This window comes from Lissotriton vulgaris, chromosome 1_1, assembly GCF_964263255.1.
Source record: "Lissotriton vulgaris chromosome 1_1, aLisVul1.2, whole genome shotgun sequence".
In the NCBI taxonomy this organism is placed as follows: Eukaryota; Metazoa; Chordata; class Amphibia; order Caudata; family Salamandridae; genus Lissotriton; species Lissotriton vulgaris.
In genome coordinates this window covers 205987877-206013605 of record NC_141685.1, presented here as the reverse complement: position 1 = coordinate 206013605, position 25729 = coordinate 205987877, and the positions used below count along the sequence as shown (strand labels likewise).

The window sequence follows — 25729 nt, the reverse complement described above, 5'->3', positions numbered from 1 at the left end:
CGCTGGCATGGGAAATCTTGGTCCAGGCACTCAGGGACGATGCAGTGGAAAGTGAGGAAGAGGAGGACATAGATGGCCCCGGGGTCCAAGGGGAGGCAAGACCGATCCCGGCACCTACCACGGACACACACACTCCATGATCTACTCTATACTCCGTAGCTAGCCCACAAGCTTCAATGCATTTCTACCGAACACAGGCACTGGACACCGCAGCACACCGAAGGGGAGGGGGGAGGAGAGCGAGGGGGGAGGGGAGGGAGATACATTACCCCAATGACACCAGGAGTCGCAGTACACACTGTTGAGATACTAGCGGGCAGGGTTTGGTTAAAAAAAAAGTTAAAAGCAGAAGGCGGTTGACCACTGAATAAGCCACCACTGAGTAATGTGGAAATGTGCTGCTTGCAATCGCTGCCACCCGGCCTCAGGGATGCGGGTTACAAGGCTGTGTACATACTGTTTGGTACCACGGTGAATGCTAAGGTCCCGCGCAAACAACACTGTGTATACACTAACATGTGAATTTTGGAATCTGCAATAAAAATTGTTTTACAAAAAAAAAAAATATATATATATATTACTCCCAGTACACCTTCAAAACCACGATCCCGTGTAAAGAAGAAAAGCACTTCTGGGGCGTTTCTGTTGTTTATTTTCACAGAAAGACTCGCACACCCAACAGACGTGTTTCGGTAACAACCTTTCTCGATGTTTACCGAAGCGCCTGGCCGCCATGTTTTTAAACATTACATTGACTGCAACAACATAGAAAACAGATTCACATGTTTACCAATGTACTTGCAAATTAGACGCCATCTTAAAGTTCCACAGCAAACATTAAATATATACAGAGCACCTCTTCGGAAAACAAAATACATATTTTGTACCAGTTAATAATAATATTATTGTACATCAGAATAACGCTCTCAAATGGGCTAATCTGCGCTCTGTCGGCAAATACTTAAATCAATCTAGCCCTGTATGGGCTTCGTCCAATTCCCCTAATATGTTGCAGGTTCCACTAGTTAACTCAATGGGCTCTAACAATGACAGCATTGCCAAATCAGTCAAGGCATTGCCCAACCAGGGGAGGCATTGCCCAACCAGTCAAGGCATTGCCTACCAGTCAAGGCATTGCCCAAGATGTCAAAGCATTCCCCAGCCACTCAAGGCATTGCCTTCTAGTCAAGGCATTGCTTAACCAGTCAAGGCATTCCCTACTAGTCAAGGCATTGTCCAACCAGTAGAGGAATTGCCAAACCAGTCAAGGCATTGCCTACCAGTCAAGGCATTGCCCAACCAGTGGAGGAATTGCCAAACCAGTCAAGGCATTGCCTACTAGTCAAGGCATTGCCCAACCAGTCAAGCCATTGCCTACCAGTCAAGGCATTCCCCAACCACTTAAGGCATTGCCTACCAGTCAAGGCATTGCCTACCAGTCAAGGCATTGCACAACCAGTCAAGGCATTGCACAACTAGTCAAGGCATTGCCTACCAGTAAATGTATTACCCCGCTAGCAAAGGCAGAGTTCAAGGCTAGATGTTTTAAAAGGTCAATCCAGTAAATAAAAGAACAATTTTTTCACTCAAATCCCTCCGCAAGGGGATTCCAGAATGTTACTTTTATTTACCTTTTGATTACAACTTTTGATTACATTTGCATGACTTCATTCACTAGGTGGTCTCTCTGAATATGCACATTTCAGGTGCACAGCAACTTACCTGTACTGGTAGTACAGCTTATGGGATAACAGTCCTGGGTACTCTCCGTCGCTCCACTCACATGTCACATGCTCCAGGTCGGGGGTGGAGCAGTTCAGATGCAGAACGTCTGTGAAAAGAGAATTAAAGAGGTTTAGGATACCTGGAGCTGGGGATACCTTGAGCTATCCGTCATGGCGAATACTGGAGCATTCCAGGTAGATTTTACGTATGTGTGGGTGGCTTTGAAGGAGCTCATTCTCTTTATGGCCCCTGACTACAGATTTGTTTGAAAGACTCTATAATAAGGAACCTCCGGGCCCAATGAGTAGCTCTAAGATTCACTGCGGCATTAGATTACCCACCCATACAAACGAGAGAAAGGATGAGTATGGCTGCTGCACCCTTCTCTTCAATGTTCAGAAGCAAGAAGTGTGCTTCCTTGATGATACAGGGGCATGCAGATTGCAGCATTCAATAGTTCTCCATGTAGCCTGTAGCTTGTAAAACTGTGGCAAGCTATGCAGTTTCCACTTGCCTCTTTGTGAGGTGGGGTGGCTCCTCTCTCAATATTGCGACATTGACATTAGTCTGACAGATTAGTAGTAGCTGCTCCTACCCCTCTCTTGTCCTGTGGTACCCCGACCGCAGAGGTCATGGAAGGGAGCTACAGGAGCAGGTAGTAAACAGGAAGAGAAAATCCCTGTTTACAATCTGCTGTTTCCAGTGCTTGCAGTGCCCTGCCCCCGACTCACCGTCAGAAAATTGAAACTGATGAGGGAGTACATTGTGATGTCATGGGGTTGTCATATGGTAGATTAACTCTCGAGCAGCACAATTTAGACTCCACTCGTACACCCACTGAAATGCAATTATATATGTGCATTTGACATGTTATTCACTGTGTGCCTTATTTTCATTAACGTGTGAATCATATGAACGCATTATTGAAATGTATTCACTGTAGAGACCAGAGATTTATATACGTATTCACTTATCTTCAGTTTAAACATGAAAGTATGTATTTTTATTGAAGTCTTACACTTACACTTCAAATTATATTTGGAAATGTATACATGTACTCTTTTACTCACATTTTACATTTATACTTTAAGCCACACGTGCTTCTATAACTATGTATTCGAGATGCACATTAAGGGCCTCATTATCATGTCGTTCAGAATGCATTCTGACTGACTCCTTGTTCGAATAGTTTACGACCGACTCAGGTTCAGCGAGCTTGACCGACTGATTACGATGATTCCGAACAACGTTCAGTCGGACTCCCATTGACTTTAATGGGAGCCTGTGTACCGACCAACCACACAGGATCCCATTTGAAAAATGGGTGGTTGCGGAAAAGCATGCACCTTGTGGCAGGCACCCCATGGCGTCTGCCACACCATGCATGGTTGTGAAGAGGGGTCCCATGGGTACCCCCATGGACCCTATCTGGAGGCCTTCGGGTGAAGGGAGGCATGCTACTAGCCCAAGGTAAGTTTCCGACAGCTTTTCTGTGTCGGTCAGACTGATTCGGAATGGATGTCCAATCCGACATCATAATATGTCTGTCAGAAACGCGGTCCTTAGACCTTACTATTCAGCTCGGACCATCTTGGAGCCTCCGAATGCCTGCCGGAACTAAGTCGGAAAGACCAAAAGGTTATCTTCTATCATAATCGGTTGGTCAGAAATGTTTCAGAGTCAGTCAAAAACATGGGTTCTGACACGGATGAGAAAAATCTGTAAGCCATTCGGAGCCTGTCCAACCGACATCGTAATGAGGCCCTAAATGCTTAACTAAAGTTAGCCTGACTACAGTCCTCAGTTGAAATTAATTATACTACGTCCGCATGTTTTCTCTTTTTCTTCAGGTTCATAATCATGATTTCCATTAGCTAGAGAAAGGCTTATTGTCTATATTAGACTGTTGATAACGAGGCCTGGGGGACAACCTAGAACTGAACATGGAAAAGCAATGGTAGAAAGAGGCCTTCTATTCATCATGTGCCAGGATGGCAAGATGTTCAAGGTTGAGAACCAAAGTCTCAGCTCAGTGCTTTTGGAAATCAAAGTGGTGTTGCAGATGCACTCAAGTAGTGACTTGATTGGTACCTGGAGGAAGGGCGTTTCTGAATCTCCCATTACTTTTAAATTTGGTGTTCACACAGCTAGAGTCAGGAGAGAATCCCTTTAGACTTCGAGAGGTACAGACCTCTCTGCTTGCCCTATTAGTACAAGTGTGAATCTTTATGGTAAATGCTTGTTTCCTTTTTCCAAAGACTTCTAATGGAGTCTGAATATGTTGACACCTTCCATTGTCCTGAATTATAGAGCCTTGAGAGATGACCCTAAATCTGATCCATGTTTAGAAGAGAGAAGGGAAGTTTCTTTATGGAATACCTGTTTGTAATTTGTGAATAGACAGTTGTGATTATTGCAATCTGATACGCAATTCAATTATGCCATAACCTTCTGATATATTTCAGCATGCCTATTTTATTGCTGCATTTACTGAACTTATTTTTGGTTTGCATATATACTGGATTGATTGGTAATCCAAAATCAAACCTTTTAACCATATTCAGTGATTCCTTGTCCTTATTGTGGACTCACATTGGCTTCACAAGTTAAAATGTATTGTTGACATTTTCATCCTTTCAGTGCTTCACTTCAGCTAACTGAGGTCTATACGACCAATGGGGAAAAATCTTTGACAACTGGACCAAGATATTACCTTGTGAGCCCCAGCGCTCCATCTGCTCTCTTATCCTTGCCTTGTATTTAGGTGAATGAACATTGATGTGAGGGTGAAACGCAGGCATGTGCAGCTCTTCATTGCATGCCAATACCCCACACCTCCCAGCTTACCTTAAATGCGTGGTATTGGCATGTGTTGTAAGTTCATATTTGCGGTAAAAATATGCATGCTAAAAATGCGAGGCAAAGGTATGCGATGTATTTACCTTGTTGTAAAGGAAGTTTCCCCTCCACTGCATCCAGGCACTATTAGCCTGTTTTACTGTTGGTAAATGGCATACAACCGAACATGTCTTTAAGTGCCAATGGTGTCTAGGCTCATTTACTTATTTATTTGATTTTTCATTTAGCAACAGCAGCAACGCATTTCAATCAGACACTCATAAGTCACAAACATGCAATTGGGTTTGATAAACGTCACTGTTATCTGGGGTGATTGGCAATAATACCGAGTCAGACCAGGACTCTAAGAGCTGTGTCCTTCTAAGGGTGATCTGTAGTCCAAGCAGCATGCTGCTTACAGATGTATGATAGGTGGATATGTCCTCTTTGCTGTAATAGGTGATCTTTTAAATCCATGACATTAGTTATGAGAAAGAAGGAATTTTGTGGAGAGATTCCAGGAGGAATCTTTACCCATAAATTCTACTATTATGAGTTTAAACCCCGATACAATGGGGAATAACTGTGCCAGTTCAGATTTACAAAGCAGAAAATCAAGCAGGATTCTGAAGCCCTTTCTGGGAGGAGTGTCCCCTGGCAGAATGAATGGGCAGTCCGGTGTCTTCATGTGCAGAGTGGAATTCCACATCCACTCCTATCTTGAGGCCCATGAGTGAGTCTGAGGCCCAACTGAAGCTGGGAGTGTGTGAAATGGGTGGGAAGCAATCTAAGAAAGACAAGTTGCATGCGCCACTTTGATGTGGATCATTATTCATTTAGATGTTGATGGTATCCTCCAGAGAAGGTTCTTTCCCAGAAGGTCATGTGACTGTGACGTCCTTTTCATTGGGCTAGCAATGATCCAGAGAGTGAATGCAATGGATTAGCCCCTGACTATGACGTCTGCTAGTGTGCTAGTTTACCAGTTGTTACTAGGGTGCTAGAACAAAAAGCACTCAAGATTTGTCATCTTTGCTGATTTGGTTTTTGTCTATGTTCCTGCAAAACTGTTTGTCATGCTGGATGGTTGGTGGGCCCGCCAACCATCCACCCTAAAAGCAGCTTCCTGGGCTCACCTAATGGGGTTTGTCACCTTTTACCATAACTATTTCAGCATACAAAACTAGAAATCACATAGAGGGACAGGCCAAAGCCTCCTTGAGGTGACCTTACATCACCTTAAGATAGAACATTCAAACCTCAAAGCCTAGGGCATAGGACGATGCTGGTATCAACTATAAAAATATAATACATTAAAGAGATAAGGAATATATAGTTCAAAGCTTGACGGAAGGGAAAATAGCAAGCAGCTATGAACTACTTACCACTAAAAAGGTAAAAAATGAAAATGGGAGACATCAGTTTAATAGGTGTAGAACCTATTTTTCAGGTTGGTGGTGCCTAAACCTGCTTGATGTCGTATTCACCCATCTAGGCATTCCCACGTCTTGGTTAGAGTGCGGGCGAGGCAGAGCTCCTAGTGAATTCGCCGGGGCCACCCTATGTGGGATCTTAGTGAGAAATGGAATGACCTTTGTGGGGTCATCCTTATAGGGCCATCACCTCTGAGGCCATTGCCACTGACGAACATTGTGTCCGGGACAGCCATTGAAACCATGGTGGTGCCTAACAAAAAACTCTTTTTAGATTCATGATAACTAACCCTGCTTTGGGGATCAAATTCCAGAAACAACATATGTGACAATAGGTCTGCCATGCCAGTAGTTTGCAAAAACATAAATGAGTTCCTATAAGCAAAAATAGTGAAAAATCAAAGTATCAAAAATAGTTCTGATGAGGCAATCCATTTATTCATGTATGTATGTATAAGTGAGGTGCTACCAAACAAATTGGCACCCAAGGAATAAAAATAAATAACTCAATAAAAGCAAATAAAATGGAGACCAGGTGCACAAGACATTGATCTCAAGAAAGGTTTGGACAGCTTTCCTGACACTCAGTAGTGATGGCTTCTCTTTATTCTTAGGTGGGGAAAGGTCCATATTTTGGGGGCCATAGAACATTTACATTCTACTGCCACTGCAGGCACATTCTGGGGACCCCTGGATGCCCCAAGATGCCTCGTCTCGGGATGTGCTCAGTGGCATACATAGACATGGGGTCCACATGCAAGCAAGCAGGACAATAAGAAAAATCAACAGGCTGGGAGGAAGTGTCACGTTTATTAACCTAATTTACAGTGGAGGAGGACAGATCACCAACCAGCATCAAATCTTGATTCTGCGGTCACATTGGTGGTTACTTGTCACCCAGGGTGATCCCCCGCCCCCTCTTTACTCTGACGGGAGCTGCAGAGTGTGAAAAAGAAGATTATAGTCTCTGACCCTGACCCTTAACCACTACAAGGTGTTTCCCTCCTGGCTCTGTTCCATTGCCACCACCTTTTACCCACACCTGCTCCTAGAAATGTTACCCCAGGAGAGGTGTACACTTCCTGGAGAAAGATTTAACACCAACAGAACCGAATGGAAAGGCAGCTGTGCTGTGGCACTTTTCCTGACCTGCACCGCAAGCCGCAGTAGAAATTGGCACTTTCCGACCACCTGCTTGGCCGTCCTATCATAATAGGGCAGAAATGGACCGCTTACTCATTGTCAAACGATCGTCTGGCTGCGATGGTGGCGGTTGAATGCTCGCTTGATCGTCATCGTAATCAGGCCATAAGAGTTTAACACATTTGGGCATTTGGTGGAGCTGTGTAGTCATTCCACATCTTTCTAACAGTTATTTGAACAACTTAAACTAAGCTCCATTAGGCTGTTGTCAGTTGTCTTATGAGTCATGTGGCCTTTCCAGGACAAGTCCTAAGTTTTTCAAAAGATCAACTGCTTTGAACCCCAAAGTTCGACCCCATTTAATTCCGCTCCTTGCATCCTCATTCTCTTTTCATTTCTGTTTGAAACAAAATCCTAAATGAAACCCAACCTTGTTCTTCCCCTTTAGCGTGATCCTAACTCAAATCACAACTTCAACTCAAACCCTTCGCGACTCTAATCCAGATGGTAAACAAAACCACATCCCTTACCATGTTTTCCTAAAGTCACCGAGAAATACGTAAACCAGCGGCTTTCGATCTTTATTGAGGCAAAGGAGCTTTTCCACAGGACCCAACCGGGCTTCCGCCCCTTGCAGAGTACGGAGTCCGCCTTACTGCTTGCTTCTGAGATTGATGCTCCAGCTTTGCAGCTGCTAGATCTCAGCGTGGCCTTCGACACCGTTCCCCATAACCTTTTACTGGAATGAGTGTGGAGCTGCGGTGTTGGTTACAAGGGTTTAAGTGATTAGCTTCTTTCTTACAAATTGCACCTTTCAGGTGATATCAAGACCTTCTCAACCTCAGGTCTGCTGCAGAGGGTGCTTGAGGGCTCCTCTTTGAGCCCTACTTTATTCAATCTATATATGCACCTATCATCAAGCGTTACTGCTTTAATATCATACTGTGCACTGATGATACACAGCTGATTATCACCTTGTCACAAAATGAAGTGAATGTGGCTGCATTGCTAAGAACTTGTCTATCGGAGGTCGCCCAGTGGATGGAGCTCAATTGTCTCAAACTAAGTGCTGGTAAAACAGCGGTCCTTGTCCAAGACAAGCAGCCTTCAATTTGGTCCTCTGCCTGGTGGCCAGATTCGCTCGGACCGCTACATGTTCCAAAACCCAGGGGCAAGAACCTAGGCATTTGGTCCTGGGCTAAGCTCACCTTTGTCAGCCAGATTACAACTTTAGCGGGCAAGTGCTTTGTGATCTTAAAAAGTAGAAAAAAAGTTCATGAGCGCTGTTGCTCTGGCCTTGATATTCGCTGCAACGGAGGAGATGTAGGCCATCGTCTATTATAGCTAAGGGCTATTTTATACTGCGATGGGGCCACACCCCAATCTGTAGTCATTTAAAATCGAGTTAGATCTCCAGTGGGTGGACTGCTGGTTCTACAGTAAGCTCTCTGCCTGACACTACTATTCCATCAGTCCTGTGAGAAGAAATACTGTGACTCCAATGTGCTCACGCAGACGGACAGGATGACGATGGCATTTTAAATGATAAAATAATAAGGTTCTTTCTGTATGAACTTTACAGTATAGAAAATGTGTAAACATAAAACTACTAAATTTGCTTGAAGTAGAACATTGTGAACAAGGACCTTTATGCATAAATCCTGCCAAACATCCATAGATACCTGCATTGTGCGGTGTCATCATGGATACCACCTCGGACCATGGACCCCAGAATCCATTCATTGACTCCCCGTTGGGCTTTCTGCAGACTCGGACGTCATAGGCTACTCCGGGATGAAGGTCAGAGAGGTCGTAGGTTACAGCACCTTTAACTTCTCTCTGAAAAAACAACATCAAAGACATGCATAAGCACCCCCTAAAATGGTGAAGGGGAAGTGAGCAGAAGGAAGATGAGCCAACTTAGAACGTTATTATAAGGCAGGAGTCACAAGGGATCACCATCCCTCCCGCCAACCATCTCTACTTTCAAGTTATACTATTCAATTCCCAAAAATTCCTGCTCACCCGCCACAATGCAATCATCAGGATGTTGACATCCGTCATATCCCACACACACACACACACAAACATAGAGGTACAGAAAAACAGCATGTAGATAATTCTGCAAAGAATCTTTAAAACCTACTTAGTGCTCATTTCCTCCTCAATCAGGCACCACCACCACATAACATTCACGATAAATATTAGATTATTGATTGCGATGACTTTACCAGTCCACCATATATGCAGTGCGTGCACTTCTCATAAGATACAGGGCGTTATTACGATGGCGGTCGGTTGGACCGCCGACCGCAATCGCAGCAGTCAGGAGACCACCCGACAAACATGCGGCGCTCCAACCGCCGCATTAATATTTGACCGCTGTGCTGGTAGTTGGAAAATGCTCCATATCACAGCAGCTTATGCTGCGTCCAAGAAAAAGCGTCTCGGCACAAACCGCTGTGGTATGGAGAACCTCCTGCACACCCATGCACCATGTTGTGCATGGCACACAGTGGATGGAGGTGAATGGCGGCCGTTCATGTGCCCCCAGGGCCACTGTATAGTGTCCCACGATGGACTGGGGCCCTGTTTAGGACTCCCAAATTCTGTTTACAATAGCGTTTTATTGGAGGTCTTCCCGAGATGAAAAGGCTATTCGAAAGGGATATCGTAATCCTGATGGCGATGCCTGCTTCGGCACCGCCCCTATTTGGGAATATGATTCTAATCACCATCCCATGAGGATCACTGATCCTGTCGGAGGTGGCGGTCTTCCCTCTGACAACTGTGGTTCCGACTGCTGGCTTTGTAATCTTGCGGTCCGACCGAAGGGCTGTTACGGGCAGACTGCCACCAACAGGCTGTCGGTGTGCGGTCCGACCGCCATCATAATAAGGCCCATAGTTCCTACACCAGATGTGGCTTCTTCCTAAAAAGCCACTGTTAGAACTTATTGATTTGAGCACCGACAGAGGGATCTCTTCTACAATTGTGACGCTGAGGAATCAAGTTCTGTAGTGAAGGACATCATCTCTGAGGCGAGAGATGGGTACATTTACATGACCTGACTGCTCCATGAGTTGTCAGATCCTGGCCTGAATTCTGACTTGGGAGGACATGTGTTCCAGTGGCCCTTGAATCAGCCCTTGAGCAGCAGATGCATAACTCAAAGTGCCCAACATGCCAGATAGTCCCCCTTTCCCTGCAACTCCTCTCCTTCTTTTTCCTGGCAGTTTTGGGAGGTAGTCTTAAGATGGCCTACATAGTAGACAAACAACCAAAGTGTGATAATGTTTCAATTTTCTTGCTCCCATCATCCACCAGTGGTGGCACGACTGATGAGTGATGTATCTTCTGGAACATAAAATGTGTAGTGAAGCAAATGAGCATGCTGGGTGAATCAAATCTCTAGTAGAGGGGTGCATCACTGGTAGAAATCGGTAAACACTGTAAGTGGCTTGATTTTGTTAAATGCATTATGGTCACCATGTCTGGCAAAACAGATTTTTTTGTGGGATTGGAAAATGTGCTGAAAGAGTCAGTAGCCAGTTATTCAGTTAACCCATTGGTTGTTAGCGGTGACTGGATGTGAGACGAAAAATTGTCATCCAAGTAATTTGAAGACTTTCATGCTCTGTGGCTGATGCACAATCCCTCTTTTGCTAAGATTTTGGTTAAAGATATTAAAATCCTGGGTATTATAAGTGTTGGATATTCAAATACTTGGGTACTTTATATGTGTTGTTTGGCCTCTAATACAACAACAGACCCAGTCCAAAGGCGTCAAGGCATATCAGTGACTCTAAAGAAAGGGCAGTCAAAATATACTGCTGCCAATCGCTCTCTTATACACTTTATAAGGAGGTGATGCACTGTACTCCGCCCACGTTAAAAGACACACCTGTTCTCCCCGACAGTACCACAGAACAACAAATAGTGTGATCCAGAAGAGTTGGTTGCAAGAGTCAACACAATAGTGTTGGACTGAATTCTTAATAGAAAAAATGTGTGAGAAGCAATTGACCCCTCACGGAAACACCACCAAAAGGGGTAACTGGTATGTAATTCCCAGACAAGCCCCTGTCTCATCATCGGTAGTCACTTGCTTCTCAAAGAAAATAAGAAGAAAGAAAAGAAAGAAAAGAAAGAAAAAAGAAAAGAAGTGTCCAAAACAAACAACAAAAATTGTGACAAACAGTGGAAAGCAGAAGTCTCTGCTAGTGACAAACACAAACATAAACAAGTGCCTAAAAACACAGCACACAGTTCCCTTAACCAACTTTATTCATAGGGAGGTGATTATATGCTGTTTGTGTTAAAAAGGCTGGTAGCTATTCATGCATACCATTACCTAATGCCAGTGCCGACATGTTTCACTGCTATAACACCTTAAGCAGTTTCATCATCTTTTTTACATACAAATTGCTAACCTTGGGTTTACATGTTTTTACCATGTTCCTTCACCTGTTCTTCCTTGGCAGTGCATAACAGAACTAGTGTCCAAAAGTGGAGTGGCAGCATATGAGTGCAGCCCTGATGAAACTGCTTAAGGTGTTATAGCAGTGAAACATGTCGGCACTGGCATTAGGTAATGGTATGCATGAATAGCTACCAGCCTTTTTAACACAAATAGCATATAATCACCTCCCTATGAATAAAGTTGGTTAAGGGAACTGTGTGCTATGTTTTTAGGCACTTGTTTATGTTTGTGTTTGTCACTAGCAGAGACTTCTGCTTTCCACTGTTTGTCACAATTTTTGTTGTTTGTTTTGGATACTTCTTTTCTTTTTTCTTTCTTTTCTTTCTTTTCTTTCTTCTTATTTTCTTTGAGAAGCAAGTGACTACTGATGATGAGACAGGGGCTTGTCTGGGAATTACATACCAGTTACCCCGTTGGTGGTGTTTCCGTGAGGCGTCACTTGCTTCTCACACATTTTTTCTATTAAGAATTCAGTCCAACACTATTGTGTGGACTCTTGCGACCAACTCTTCTGGATCACAATATTTGTTGTTCTGTGGTACTGTCGGGGAGAACAGGTGTGTCTTTTAACGTGGGCGGAGTACAGTGCATCACCTCCTTATAAAGTGTATAAGAGAGCGATTGGCAGCAGTATATTTTAACTGCCCTTTCTTTAGAGTCACTGATATGCCTTGACGCCTTTGGACTGGGTCTGTTGTTGTATTACAGGTTTTGAGTGGAGGGCGACCCTTTCCTTATTCCCTCTTAGCTCCTATTAAGAGTGTGATTGTTGTTTGGCCTCACCATATCCCTTTTGAGCATTTGAGCATTTCTTCAGAAATTGACATATGGTCTCAGCATCTTTTTGTGCAGGTAGGGTTGGAAAAAAAATGCAATACAACTTTATGCATATCTTTCAACTGGCCATGATACTGCTTTTTAAGCCTAAAGTGCTCACTGTGCTGGGACTTGTAGATCTGTGTATATATAATAAAAAAAAATAGAAATGACAAGTCCCACCATGCTCAGTGCTATTGGCTGAAAAATGGAGACTGGGTTTAAAGTCACCTTTGTGAATGGGGCCAGTTGGCAGCTACACATTTGGCGGGGTTCATCTAAAGTCTTGAGGTTGAATTGCAACCTTAGGCATTCTAGGGGCATTGTGCATGACCATTCAACTTATGTGGATATCTTAAAACTCTTGGTTTGATACAGCACCCCCCCCCCACGCGGACCAGTTTGTGATGCCTCATCTAAGATCTTCATGCACCGCTACCCTCCCATGTGTTAAGGTTTTGAAGGTTTGTTGGCGCTGCACCAAAGCACTGCACAGTTGCCTTACCATTTGTGGTGTCTCAGAAGAGCTTGTGGGGCTGTACTGAACCTCAAAGTTATAGAAATCACTGTGTTCATCAGGGGGAAGCTCCCAGCGCACCCGGATCTGCCCCAGCTGCCCAGTCCAGATGGCAGAAACATTCTTCGGTGGGTCAAATAAACCTGTAAAAGATGTGAGTGGGAGGTAAGTACAAGGTAAACTGTTCTTCTCCCAAGCCAAGCAAGAGAATGGGGCTGGAAGAGAAACCAAACTTGATTAAAATTCAAAGGAGGAAACTGGGGAACTTCAATATTCAATTTTCAATATTCAATATTAACTTCAATATGTACCTGAACAGCCGACTCAAATTCCATGCACCCCAAAGGACCTTACGATCAGCCCAGCTCTCCTACGCAGTAGTCCCCCGCACCAGAAAGACCAGATCATGACCAGAAAGACCTTCTTCTTCCCCGCAGCCAGAGCCTGGAACAGCCTTCCGCTCCACCTCAGACAGATAACATCGCTCCCCATCTTCGCAAGAAACCTCAAAACCTGGCTCTTCGACATACCCCCTACTAGATGGACTGGAACCTGTGACCCCCAGCGCCTTGAGACCCTTACAGGTGAGTAGTCAGGCTTAACAAACACCTGGTTGATTGAACTGTTACTACACATTCTAATAATCCACATAGCACGCCCCAGGTTTTGCACCCATTCTTCAACCACATAGCATTTTTACAAGCTTCATTCCTATCGCTTTGGCTGATGAGCAGTTGCTTGAGTTTAACTTCTCCCTGGTGCGAAGATGCGCACAACGAAGAGCGGCAAGGTGACCCGGTTAGTTAAACTTATCCACAGAGACGTTGGACAGAGTCATGAAGTCAACCATACTGAGTAGGCAAGGGAACATAACAGGACTCTATGACTGAGGCTCTCTGTACTAAAAAGGGAGCAAAATATCTGCGAAGTAGCCCTGTTTCTTGTATATGACCTTCAGCTAACCTTGGCTCCCTAGCTAACAGGGCTTTTCGCTCTCAGACTGTGCTTTCCATTTAGCTTTATTAACATGGGCTTAACAATCCCAGCAGGAGGAGTTCTCATGGCCAAAAACTCCAAATTAAGTGAAGGGATTGCCTGGAGCCGCCTGGACATTACCAAATAACACTGGTTGCATAGAATTCAAAAACTAACCTTTCCATGGATGTGACATCTTATTTAAAATATGGTTCCTTCCAGCACAATCTTTCTTTAAAAGATGCCATGGTTTTTATTTAAATATTTATTTTAACTTTTGAATGGAACCATTAGGACCACATGAGTAGGACACTGCTCCAAGTTGTGAGAGTGAAAATTCGAATTATTGGCCTAGTTCTAGTAATACTTTTCACTGGGTCCGCATCACAAAATTGGTGAAAACCCAGTGCAAAAGTTTGTGGTGGGATTTACTAATGCAAAGCATGATTTGCGTTAGTAAGTTACCTAAATCAAAACAATGTAGCGTTATGCATTACTTTGCGCTGCTTTGCGTTAATGGTGGGTTCCTTGAGTAGTACATGGGTATTCGCATGCAAGCACCCATGGGTTTTGATGCAAATCCCTATCGACTAACATTGGTAGAGCCAGATGTGGCCACACGTTTACATCTCCTCAAGGCCGGCAGAACAGCTTTTAAAAGTCTGCACGTTTTTAACTTTGCATGTGGGCTGCATTGCGCAGCACATATATACATTTGAAAAAGTATTAACAACTATTTGTGGTACTGGAAGGGTCCTCGTCGAGCACAGAACTGCTGCTTGACAGAACTCACACACCGTGGTACTGTGGTGTAAATGTGCGCTGGTGCATGGCAGCACAGGGGGAGAGAGATACAGCATTGTATCTTAGTAGATATAGCGCTGTTTTTTTCACCATTTGCAGAATGCAGTGCAGCAGCTTTGGTTGCTGCCTGCATTGCACCAAAACTTTGTAAATTTGCTCCCCTGTGTCTAGAGCCCAGCACCTTCCTCTAATGTGCTCTATCTTCTTGCATTCATCTGAGAAAACATTCATGCTGTTGGTGAACATTTGAAAAATCTATGCTAGGTTTAAAGCTAAGGTAGCTGAGATCACCACTCTGTGGATCCCACCAGGGCCACCATGATATCTCTCATTGTTCAGCCTTGCTAGACCATTGGAAGTCACTGTGGCGCTGAGTAAGGCTTCCTCTGTACTTAACTGGGTTTAAGTTACCCCCTGCTCTAGGGGTAAATCCTCCTTTCTATGACTAGACAGAATCAGATGTCTCCCAAAAATAACTGGACATCACGTGCAGGCAGGGATTGCCAGTACCGATCAGCATCTGAAACACAAGAGTCAAAAACACCCCCTCTGCCCTCCTCAGCAATGTGGAGTGCACACAACAGTGCCTCCCTTCAGCAGGCCTACCCACCACATGTGGTTTGTGAATGCTTGTCATACATCATACTTGGTTGCCCATTGAGAAGGTTGCACAGTTCTGTAAACTCTGCAAAACTGTGTGTCTTAACTTTATTTTGAAAAGGGGTTTTGTGTACTAGTTGTAAGGGTTCCGTAGCTTGCTTCCCATGCCCCTAGTTAAAAGGATCAATCACCTCTAAGTTGCAGTGAAGTCAATCACACTTTATACGGAACCTACAAGTAAATTAGGTCTACGTGGCGATGTCAGATCCATGTATGTCGTTCAATGATTGTGCCTCACCCACGTCCGCCACCTCCACCGTCCGCGTATGTCTCGTTTTATTGGTCCTCAGATCCACCACTTCAATGTACATCTTTTTGAAGAGTTGTACGTCGTCCCAGCTGCAGATGTAGCGAGAGCCTCCTGAACCAAGGTCCTCCACTGTGATTGGACACTGCGTGACCTCATCATCTCTGCAATGGAAGAAGATCGATCAGTCTTCGCAAGTACAAACCACTCTATGCTCTGCTCACCCCTCGTAAGTTCACCAGTGGCCTACGAGGCTTTATTCCAGCCTCTTCCCATCTTTGAGGAGATCACCCTGTAGTGTAGTTCCTACATTCCCAATAGGCTCTGCGCATTGGAATAATATATACTATAGATTAGTTGTAGGACTGAGGTCGACTAGGTCTCTATCTAATATATTAGACTTAATTGTGAGTGCCAGCTAGCTCAGAGGTCACTAAAAACGTTCTCGTATAAACAAGAAGGGATTAGTTTCTGACAACTGCTTAAAACATGACAACTTTGTTTCCCAAGATAAAAACGTATCTCTAGAGTCGCGGAAACAATAGATAGATATTTCACTCAGTCAATCGTGCATGCTTCGTTTCACCAGAGGTGCAGAGAAATAGAGAGACGGGCGTTTTCAATATAAGTATTTATTGAACAGTCTTCTTTCTCGTGCAGAAGAAATGAACTGCTACAATCGTAATACTGGTTGCAAAGTACAGTGCGTACAGTACGAAGAGTATTATAAAATAATACTGTAAAAGCATGTTATGGTTTCTTAGCCATAAAATACATAGAATACATACATTAATAAATAAAGACTAAAAGTACTCAACTGGTGCTTCTAAAATACGCCTACCCCGGTGTATCTAACCTAGGTCTAGTACGAGGGAAGAAGTAAGTGAGGTGTAGCATAGTTTCAGTATTATTTGCAAAGAATCTATCCAAGAGTTCTCTAAGGGTCCAATCAGCTCCGTACCTTGGTTTAGAATGTAGGAGGTCTGGTATCTCTCTTTCTCTCTCAGGACTCGATTTCCCAACAACCTGCAAGGGTAGCTTGGAAACACTTGTGCTGGATTTCTCTGCAAGAGAAAAGACAGCGTCTCTCTCTCTCAGTGCGTCCGGTGGAGGGTTGGCTTCCTTCGGCACTTGCTTCGGAGAGCTGTGTCGTGTAGGTAGATAGTCGAACTGCTCCAAACCACTGTGTGTTTGCCTGGTCAAGTGTGGGCCTTGAAGGTGCCAAGTTTAACGTAAGGTTGGACATAATAACGTCATCAAAGACTCAGTTCTTGGAAAACTCCATGACTTCTTGGATAAATCAATATTCAAGTAAGGGGAAGTCCCTGACTGCTGAAGGCGGGTTTTTCCAAGAAATCGTTGTGGATTTTCAAAACTAGTGGAAGTAGCCATGCCGTATTTGGACTGCATAGGCTAAGTCTAAATATGGTTATGATTTCTATGCCTATATAAGGTAGGGTGATTTATACCTATATATGGGCATGAATAGGAAAATTTAGACTAAGGTCCTAAATTCATATACAACAACCACTCCACTTTATTATGGTTAACATTACTAAATTATAAGCACTAACACATATCTAAAGCATGTGTTTACAATCCCACCCAAAATACACAAAATGCATTTGAAAAGGTTGCACACGAAAATTAGCATTTGACTACGCATTTGAGAATAGTGTTTTCATATAAAGTATATAGCATGAAAGTATTAATGCTGACTAAATGAATAACTAAATGTACATTTATGAAATGGCTCTTAATTACCGAAAAAAAAAGAAATTGAGACCATCCCATAGCAGAATTAATATACTGTTTTGGTTTTGTGGAGAAGGTCAAATATTGTCTCTAGGAAGTATTCAAAGACTTCTTGTTCTCTAAGAATAGTTCTACTTTAAGCAGATTACTTCGTGCCAAAAAAAAATGTAAGCAAGTTTTGGAAAAAAGTCAAAATGAATCGTAGGAAAATAGAGTTCCAAAGCTTTTGGAAGGATTGTTATGAAAAGTGAAGGCCAAATTCAGAGTTCATGGAACGCTGTGTGCAGATTTCAAAAGTTATTCTCGGTGTCAGGAGAAAACATCAAATCGTCTAAGCTGGCAAAAAAATCGTATACCACAGTAGGTGAAAGTGGAACTACTTAGTTAAGTTGATCAATTGTGCACAGATGAGAAGCATCGCCGTCAGCGTCATTCCCATTAGCAATGTTCGCAGTAGATGGTACCTGTGTGCCTGTTGTTCCACGTACCTCACCATTAGCTGGAATTGCCGGTGAGATCTCTACGAATGCAGTCATCAGGATTGGCAGCCGTTGGGGGCAACACGATGCATGAGCCGTTACCGGACCTAGCAAAGCGTCAACATCCGTTGGCAGTGCTGATGGAAGTGTAAGACAAACGTCCAACACGCATTCTTCTCCGCAAAGCAGGCATCGTAGAACAGGTAAGATGCAATCTTGCCAGATTGGTCTGAACAAAAGAAAGTGGTATTCAGATCTCTTAAACGAGCCAAGCCAAGAATCTGTGTAATTCTGTCACGGTACCGCATGACGAGGAGAGCGTTCTCCCTGGCAGTCTGGGTATCGTTGGTGACTGGACTTGCCATATCGGAGCGGAAGAAACAAAAATAGAATTCCTGCAATGAGTCCCAAAATGAGAGGCAGGCCGCCGAACACAGAGTGCACGAAATTTGGAGAAATGCCTAGGACTGCTTCAGAGGATGCTAACAGTCCCGAAAAAACTGTCTAAATACATGTGCAATATCACTCGTATCAGACATTTTTAAGATACGACCTAACATTTCTACAAAATGTATGGGACAGTTTGTTGATATTAGGGCATGTATCTCCGCAGACGTCCTTGCGACTTGCAGATCATACGTCTCTCTGGATGAGGTCAGTGGCACAGTTTTTTGCAAAAGAATGGCTTTCATTCTGCTTAAAGTATCAATTTGTATAGAAGAGATGTTCAGTGGAGGCCATACCGGCAACTCCCGTCTGTCTTGCTTTTTGGAAACTATACTTGGACGCCAGAGAAGATGGCGACTTAAGCCTTTCTCTCCTCCTGTGGCACCGCTATCGGGGACAATTACGGTGATTCCCTGCCACTACATCTCACCTCCTTCGGAGCAGTAATGTAGCGGAACACATGCGGAGCCCTACGGTGTTACCGTGAAGACCAGCTGACGATCCTACCTGCTGCTACGGCCGCCCGACTGCTGTGACCATCTGCGACCCTGCACGAGGCTCTGCCCGTCTCGCTGATTCACCCGGGCGCTGGAATGTTCCCTTTCAGAGCGGTCCGCTCGGTTCCTGGCGCTATTTCCTCACAGACGCTGTGAAGGACTACACAACCTCTGTGGACTGTCTGATGCCGCGGTTCCGCCTTGAAAACTCAGAGACTCGTAGCTCTGCCCTACACCTCAGGTAACGCGAGCAGCCTCCCGCAAAATGGCAGCCTACCTAGCCTGCGTCGGCACGATCCCGCTTTGCAGACACTCCTTCTGCCTCTACTTGCAGGCCACGCACTTATGACGAAACGGAGACCGATTTATTGTGTCCTCTGGCTTACCATTGCTGCCCCCACCTGCTGCCTAAATCTGCCCTAATTAATGCTGCTGCACCTTGCCAGGGTGGCCATACTCCAGAATCAGAGTCTCCTCAATCTTCCAGGTCTTGTACCCACAGCTGCTTCTAGCCTGACATATGCATGATGTAGCTCTACTCACCTGGAGCCCATGTGATAATTGAGCGATATATGGCCTTCTCAGTGACGAAGGGTTGAATCCCCTCATTTGCCATCCTCGCCTGACCCAAAGATGGCCACCGAATAGGACATCTCTGCAGCCTTTCACTAGTAGTATTACTGGAACCAATATAATGTGTTTGGCCACAGTGTCAATGATTGCTAGTGAACCACGTCCCCACCACGCTATCCAGGCTACCCAGGCCCTATTATTACAGCTAACCTACTGCTTTTTGCCCCAGGGCAGCGTTATGTGACTGAATATCGGTAATCAACCAACATACCACGACCTGGCACTGTGCTACTACAGCATTAAGTCACATCCAATCAACCTATCCTAACAGTTATCCTATACTGCACCATGGGAGAAAAAGAGGCCAAAAACCTCAAAAGACTGAAAGCGGAGCTACCGAACCCAGAGTCTCCAACCAAAGGGAAGCTCAACATAAACGCAACGTTGGACACGATCCTGCTCAAACTCGCCGAGGTTCATGACATCCCAAAATCAGCCAGAGATGAGATTGCGGCGGTCAGGCGGGACATCTGAAGACACAAATGTAAGGCTTTCAGAGACGGAATGTAGAATCAGTCAACTCGAGGACTCGGAAGTAAAGGTGACCAAATCCGCTAAAGAGTTATTAATATCAACAACCTCCATGTCACGGCGCCTCTCCGAGTTGGAAGATAGAAATCGCAGGGAGAACCTGCGTATTTTTGGCATTCCGGAAGGCGCAGAGGATAAAGATGGATCATGCATAGCTTTCCTAGAAAACTGGTTTCCACGGGCCACCAATCTCTCCTTCAGTAACCGACTGGAGTTCGATTGAGCCCATAGAGTTCCTGCCCGTGTCACGTCAGGCCAAAGGGGTCCTAGATCGATTGTCTGTAAACCGCTCAGGTATCAACATGTGGAGCAAATCTTGGCGTTCATTCGCAAACACAATCACATATTGTGGAAAACTACCAAAATATTAATTTCTCAAGATTACTGCAAAGAGACTGTCAACTTAAGGAAGAATTTCCTGGCCCTCCGACCACGGCTCCGCACGCTCAACTACCCATATGGATTTGTAGGTCCAGCAAGATTTCGAGTCCTGATCCAAGGAGTACCGCAAATATTCATAGACCCGGCACTTCTGAAGAAATTTCTTGACAGCCCGGACGACCCTTCAATGGACACGGCTGCGTCAAGCGTTCCTGGCAACGGCACCTGATTCACTTGGCCCAGGATGTTCATACAATAATACGCAAACAAACCTATTGACACTCATCCTTGACTGCTACTCACTTCATAGTGATGTTCATGGCCCTTCGTCTTAGGTCTCAAGTTGTTCCGAAACGTTGATAGTCTAACTCATAGACTTCTGTAGATTACACGTCTCAAGTACCCTATGGTGTAGGAGGTGATTGGCGGTATGGTAGGACACACCTTTCATTACAATATGACTGAGCTAATGTTTTATTATTATTCTCCTCTGCATGCCAGCACGTTACTTGAGTATTATCTAGGTTTCACTTGATTTTCGCTTTTTTCATCTAAACGACTGAGAGCTACATATGCCAATGCACCACTTTCAGATCCTTTGATGGATTTGCACTGTTATTGCCCACTGACTCAGGATGTGTTCCACAATGCCACATGATGCGCTTTAAGCAAGTTGTAGTTGTTTTGGTTGTCTCTCACCCTTTGGTGCAAGCTAAATTCATAACCTTAGCTTTAGTACTTTAGTATTGTTTAGTCATTCAATATGTTAGAATGGTGATCCACGTATGGATCTCATGGCTAACTTAGGCAATATCTTAAAATCATCACATGACACACTTTTCTTTGGGAGATGAGTTGGCTGTGTCTGTTGTGTCAGTCGCCTTTACATTCCTCTGATGTAATTTGTGCTTCGTGCCTAGTACTAAGCGTTCTTTTCTGTAGCAATCCAGGGTGTGTACATAACATCTGTTAAAGTTACTGTTCCTATTTCTGTAAAGTTTGTGCAGGACTACCCTGCAATTGCCACGGGAGGAGAGTACCTGGTGTTGTTGCTCCTTCTCCCTGGTCGCCATGTTCTTAGTGTACTTTTGGGTGTGGTGATTGGGATTGGGTTGTGTGGGTGTTGGGGAGGGATCTTGTTTATCTTGCTATTTATTTTTTCTTTGTTTTTGCATTTTCACCTGACTTTGTATTTAGGCAGCAGCGCTCTTTATTCCTGTGACAGTGACATTGCCCATCCTGTAAACACATTCCTCCAATGTTCGTCCAGTCTGTGGTTCTTCTACCTCATATCAGACAAGCATGTAACGGCCAGCACGCATCCGGAAGCACACGTCATAGTGCACTCCCCATCACACTTCCTCCCTCTGTATGGCCTTAACCAAACAATCTATTAAGATGGTGTCACTAAACGTCAAGGGCATCAACCACTCAATCAAGAAGAGGAAAATACTCGATTTGTTACACAAGCAAAAGGGAGACATAATATTATTGCAAGAAATTAAGATTGATTCGCCACAATTTAATTCTATGAAAAATAAATGATACAGCGAGGCAATTGGTTCTGATGCCCTAGGGAAACGAAACGGAGTGTTAACTTTAATCGCAAAAAGGGCCAACATTGATGTTCTGCAGAGCACTGCTGACACCAAGGGCAGATGGGTCTCCGCAAAATTGTCGAAAGACAATAAAGAGTTTTATGTAACTAATGTCTACGCCCCTAATAATGACGATCCGGGTTTCTTAAAAGACCTATGCAAACACATTAAACCAATACCAGACAATGCAACACATATCTTTGGTTGTGACCTCATTCTTCCTATGGATCCTCTTCTTGACAGAGACTTCCGTTGTCCCTTTCGCTCGAATAACTCGCACTAAGCACTCGTCAACCTCTGCTCCCGGTTCAAATTGACCGATTACTGGAGATTGATGAATCCAACAGGTAGGGATTAAACCTTGTATTCACCCCCTCACAAATCATATTCACACATAGATTACCTCCTCGCCTCCAGTCCACTGCTGACATTGAAGAGACCTCCATTGAACCGCGAGTAATCTCGGACCACTCGTGTATAACAATGACTCTGGCAGTGCACAATGGGGTTAAAAAATTGACATTGTGGAGATTTAATAATGCAGTCTTGAAGAAAGACGCAAATAGATTGGCTATTGAGATGGCCATAAAAGATTACCTTGCTCACAATAAAAAAGGGGATACTTCGGACCTTACAAGGTGGGAGGCTCTTAAGACCACTGTTAGGGGGTATTGATTAAAATTCGTGCAGCTATGAATAGGGATGCCAATAAAGCTCTAACACACCTAGAAGAGGCGATTTCTATACTAGAAAAGCGACACATAGCTATCAAAGATCCTCTGGTCCTAAATGACATGATGCACAAAAAATACGAGTATAATAAGATAATCAGCGAGAGGGCTGGAATATGGCTCACGAACCACAAGAACTTTAGGCTATGTCACGCAAATAAAGCAGGTAAAAGCCTTGCATCATACTTAAAATTCAAAATACAGCAAACCGCTATTAGGAGCGTATTAGATGAATCAGGGACGCCACACTCAGACCCCACCAAAATTGCTGACCTCTTTAAAGACTTCTATAACGACCTATATAGTAAACACAAAGAGCTTGATGGCTCAAAATTAGGGAAGTACTTAAATGACTGCAATCTTCCCTCTCTATCGCCGCAAGACCAGATCGACCTCAACCTTCCCATCTCCTCTGCAGACATCGAACACGCCATCAAAACCCTAAAAACAGGGAAAGCTCCGATGGGTTCAGCGCTATGTTCTATAAGAACTTCTCCTCAGCCCTAATAGAGCCTCTCAAGGACCGCTATGATCACTTCACCGATGGTGGACAAATAAATGGTACTCCTGCTGAGGCTAATATTGCGGTTCTCCTAAAAGACGGGAAAGACCCGACATGCCCGAAGAATTATAGACCTATTTCATTGATTAATCTTGACTGTAAGATTTATGCCATGGTATTGGCCAAACGGATTCAGAAGGTCTTGCCTAAACTCGTTCACCCGTCCCAGGTGGGGTTTCTTAAAAATAGACTGTCTATCGACAACACACGCACCCTGGCACACATTTTGGAAAGAGCAAAGTTCACTACCTCCCCAACTGTGGCAGTGACTCTGGACCTTGAAAAGGCCTTTGATAAGATTGATTGGTCCTATTTGGAGGTCACTCTCAACAAATTTAAGCTAGGGACGGACTTTATTCGGATGGTAATGGCTTTATACTCTAACCCCTCAGCGAGAGTACGAGCAGGCGGTTGTCTTTCGTCCTCATTTCATCTGGAACAAGATACAAGACAAGGTTGCCCCCTCTCTTCCTCCCTCTTTCTACTGGTTATTGAGCCCTTCCTTTATTCTCTCTGGAATAATGACAAATTCAAAGGAATTTCCTTTGAAAGTACCACAGTCAAAATCTCGGCCTATGCGGACGATGTTCTAGTAATTTCTGAAAATGCGGAGTTAGCAATACCGGCTCTGCTATCCTCTATTGCAGACTTTGCGGAAGTGTCGGCTACAAGCTTAATAAAGATAAAACAGAGGTGAAATTACTCAATAACATAGGCGACAAGAGCATTTTGGGCGGTTCTGGATTGTTCTGGCAACCAAAGAGCCTTAGATATTTAGGAATAGAGTTTGAAAAAGACTTAATTAGCACTCTCAAAATCAATGAACATTCCCTCCATAAAAAGATACCCTCCCTTTTGGACGGTTGGTCCCCAACATTTTTTTCATGGTGGAGCAGAGTAGAAACTCTGAAAAGGATGATTACACCCCTTGTCAACTATCTAGTAAGTATGTTGCCTATGTTTCTCTCTGATGACTTCCTCGCCAAGGTATACAAGCTCTTTAATACTTTTCTGTGGCAGGGCAAAAAACCACGGATCTCCTTGCGAAAGCTCCAACTTCCCAAGGACAAGGGGGGAATAGGTTTACCAAATTTTAGGTGCTATCAGACGGCATACCTATGTAAGCAAGGCGCTAACTGGTTCCAAACTCACTCAGAATACACCCCTGTTAGGGTCCATATTGAAAAAGCTATCATCAAAAACTTACCGCTACCCGCTATAATGACGATGGACGTCACAGTCTTCCCTCACTCCAGGTACATATTTCTCAACACTAAAATAGCCCTCCTTAATCTGGAAAGACACTGTAAAGTTAAAGTCTAACTTGACCTCGTTATGGTTTAACCCGGCCTTCAAGGACGAGGGCAAGTATCTCTTTTGTGGTGATTGGTCTAAAAAAGGATTGAACTTACTGAAAGATCTTAACGAGGGGTCCTCGCCTCTACCTTTTTCAACTTTACAATCCTGATTCGATCTCCAACCTCTTGACTTCTATAGGTTCTTACGCCTCAAGGCACTTGTCACTGCCAGAGCCATCTCACCACTAGAACCTGCACTCAGCAGTTAACTACTTCAGCTTATGTCACTGGGTCATTCGGTCTCAAAAATTTACAAACTTCTCTCGCCTAATCCTCAACATGCTACTCGATTGGGATAAGATACACCTTACCCCTTTTTCCAATAAATATCTCCGAAACTCTCCCAGACCAAATTCATGCTGATTAATAGAGTTTATTGGTCTCCAGACAAACTTTTTAAACTTAAACTTCTTGATAGCCCCCTTTGCTGTAATTGCAAATCCCACGTAGGCGACCTGGCTCATATGCTCTTTCACTGCCTGCTGATCCAAACCTTTTGGGACAAAATTTATAATTACATTCAACGAATCTTCAACTTTCGCCCTGCTAGGGACTTCACATATGTTTTATAGGGAGCAACAGACCAGAGGCTAACGAATGATCACGCCCGACATTTACTGGACCTTATGCTCACACTTGCGTGTAACGTTATCTTGAGTAAATGGAAATCTGCCTCTGATGTTTCTTTTAAAATCTGGCAGGAGTGGCTTGCTTCCTTGAGGGGCTCAGACAATGATGTACTCCACTCCTCGCCATGGCGTAAATCACATTCCAAACTCTGGAGTTCACTGGACTCACGGGCAGTTTGCTACGACCCGCCTTAGGCGTGAATAATAGTTATGCCTCTTGATGCATATCTCTTCCTTTTGTCATCCAAAAGGTCACGGATTCGAACACGGTGATCCCATTGCCCTAATTTAGATTACCCACCATAAGCACACGTTGCTGCAGATTCCTTCTTTTCTTCCTTTCCTTCTCCCCTCCTCTTGTCTCCTCTACTGTCTCCTCTCCTCTCTCCCTCTCTCTCTCTTTCTCTTTCTTTCTTTTCTTTCCCCTTACTCTGCTCTTCACATGTTCTCAGTTTTGCTACCATACCGGATGCTTGGATTCCATGTT

General features: G+C 44.1%; 1 protein-coding gene across 1 annotated transcript in view; it reads right to left on the bottom strand.

Annotated features, from left to right (window-relative positions):
* MPL (MPL proto-oncogene, thrombopoietin receptor) overlaps positions 1-25729 on the bottom strand; it is a 294761-nt gene that overhangs the window by 147227 nt on the left and 121805 nt on the right. The window contains exons 3-6 of the mRNA XM_086935961.1: positions 15633-15805; positions 12944-13098; positions 8822-8978; positions 1723-1831 (exon numbers count right to left, since the gene is read on the bottom strand). Of these exons, the coding sequence (XP_086792087.1) occupies positions 1723-1831; positions 8822-8978; positions 12944-13098; positions 15633-15805 (594 nt within the window). The remainder of the gene's footprint in view (positions 1-1722; positions 1832-8821; positions 8979-12943; positions 13099-15632; positions 15806-25729) is intronic.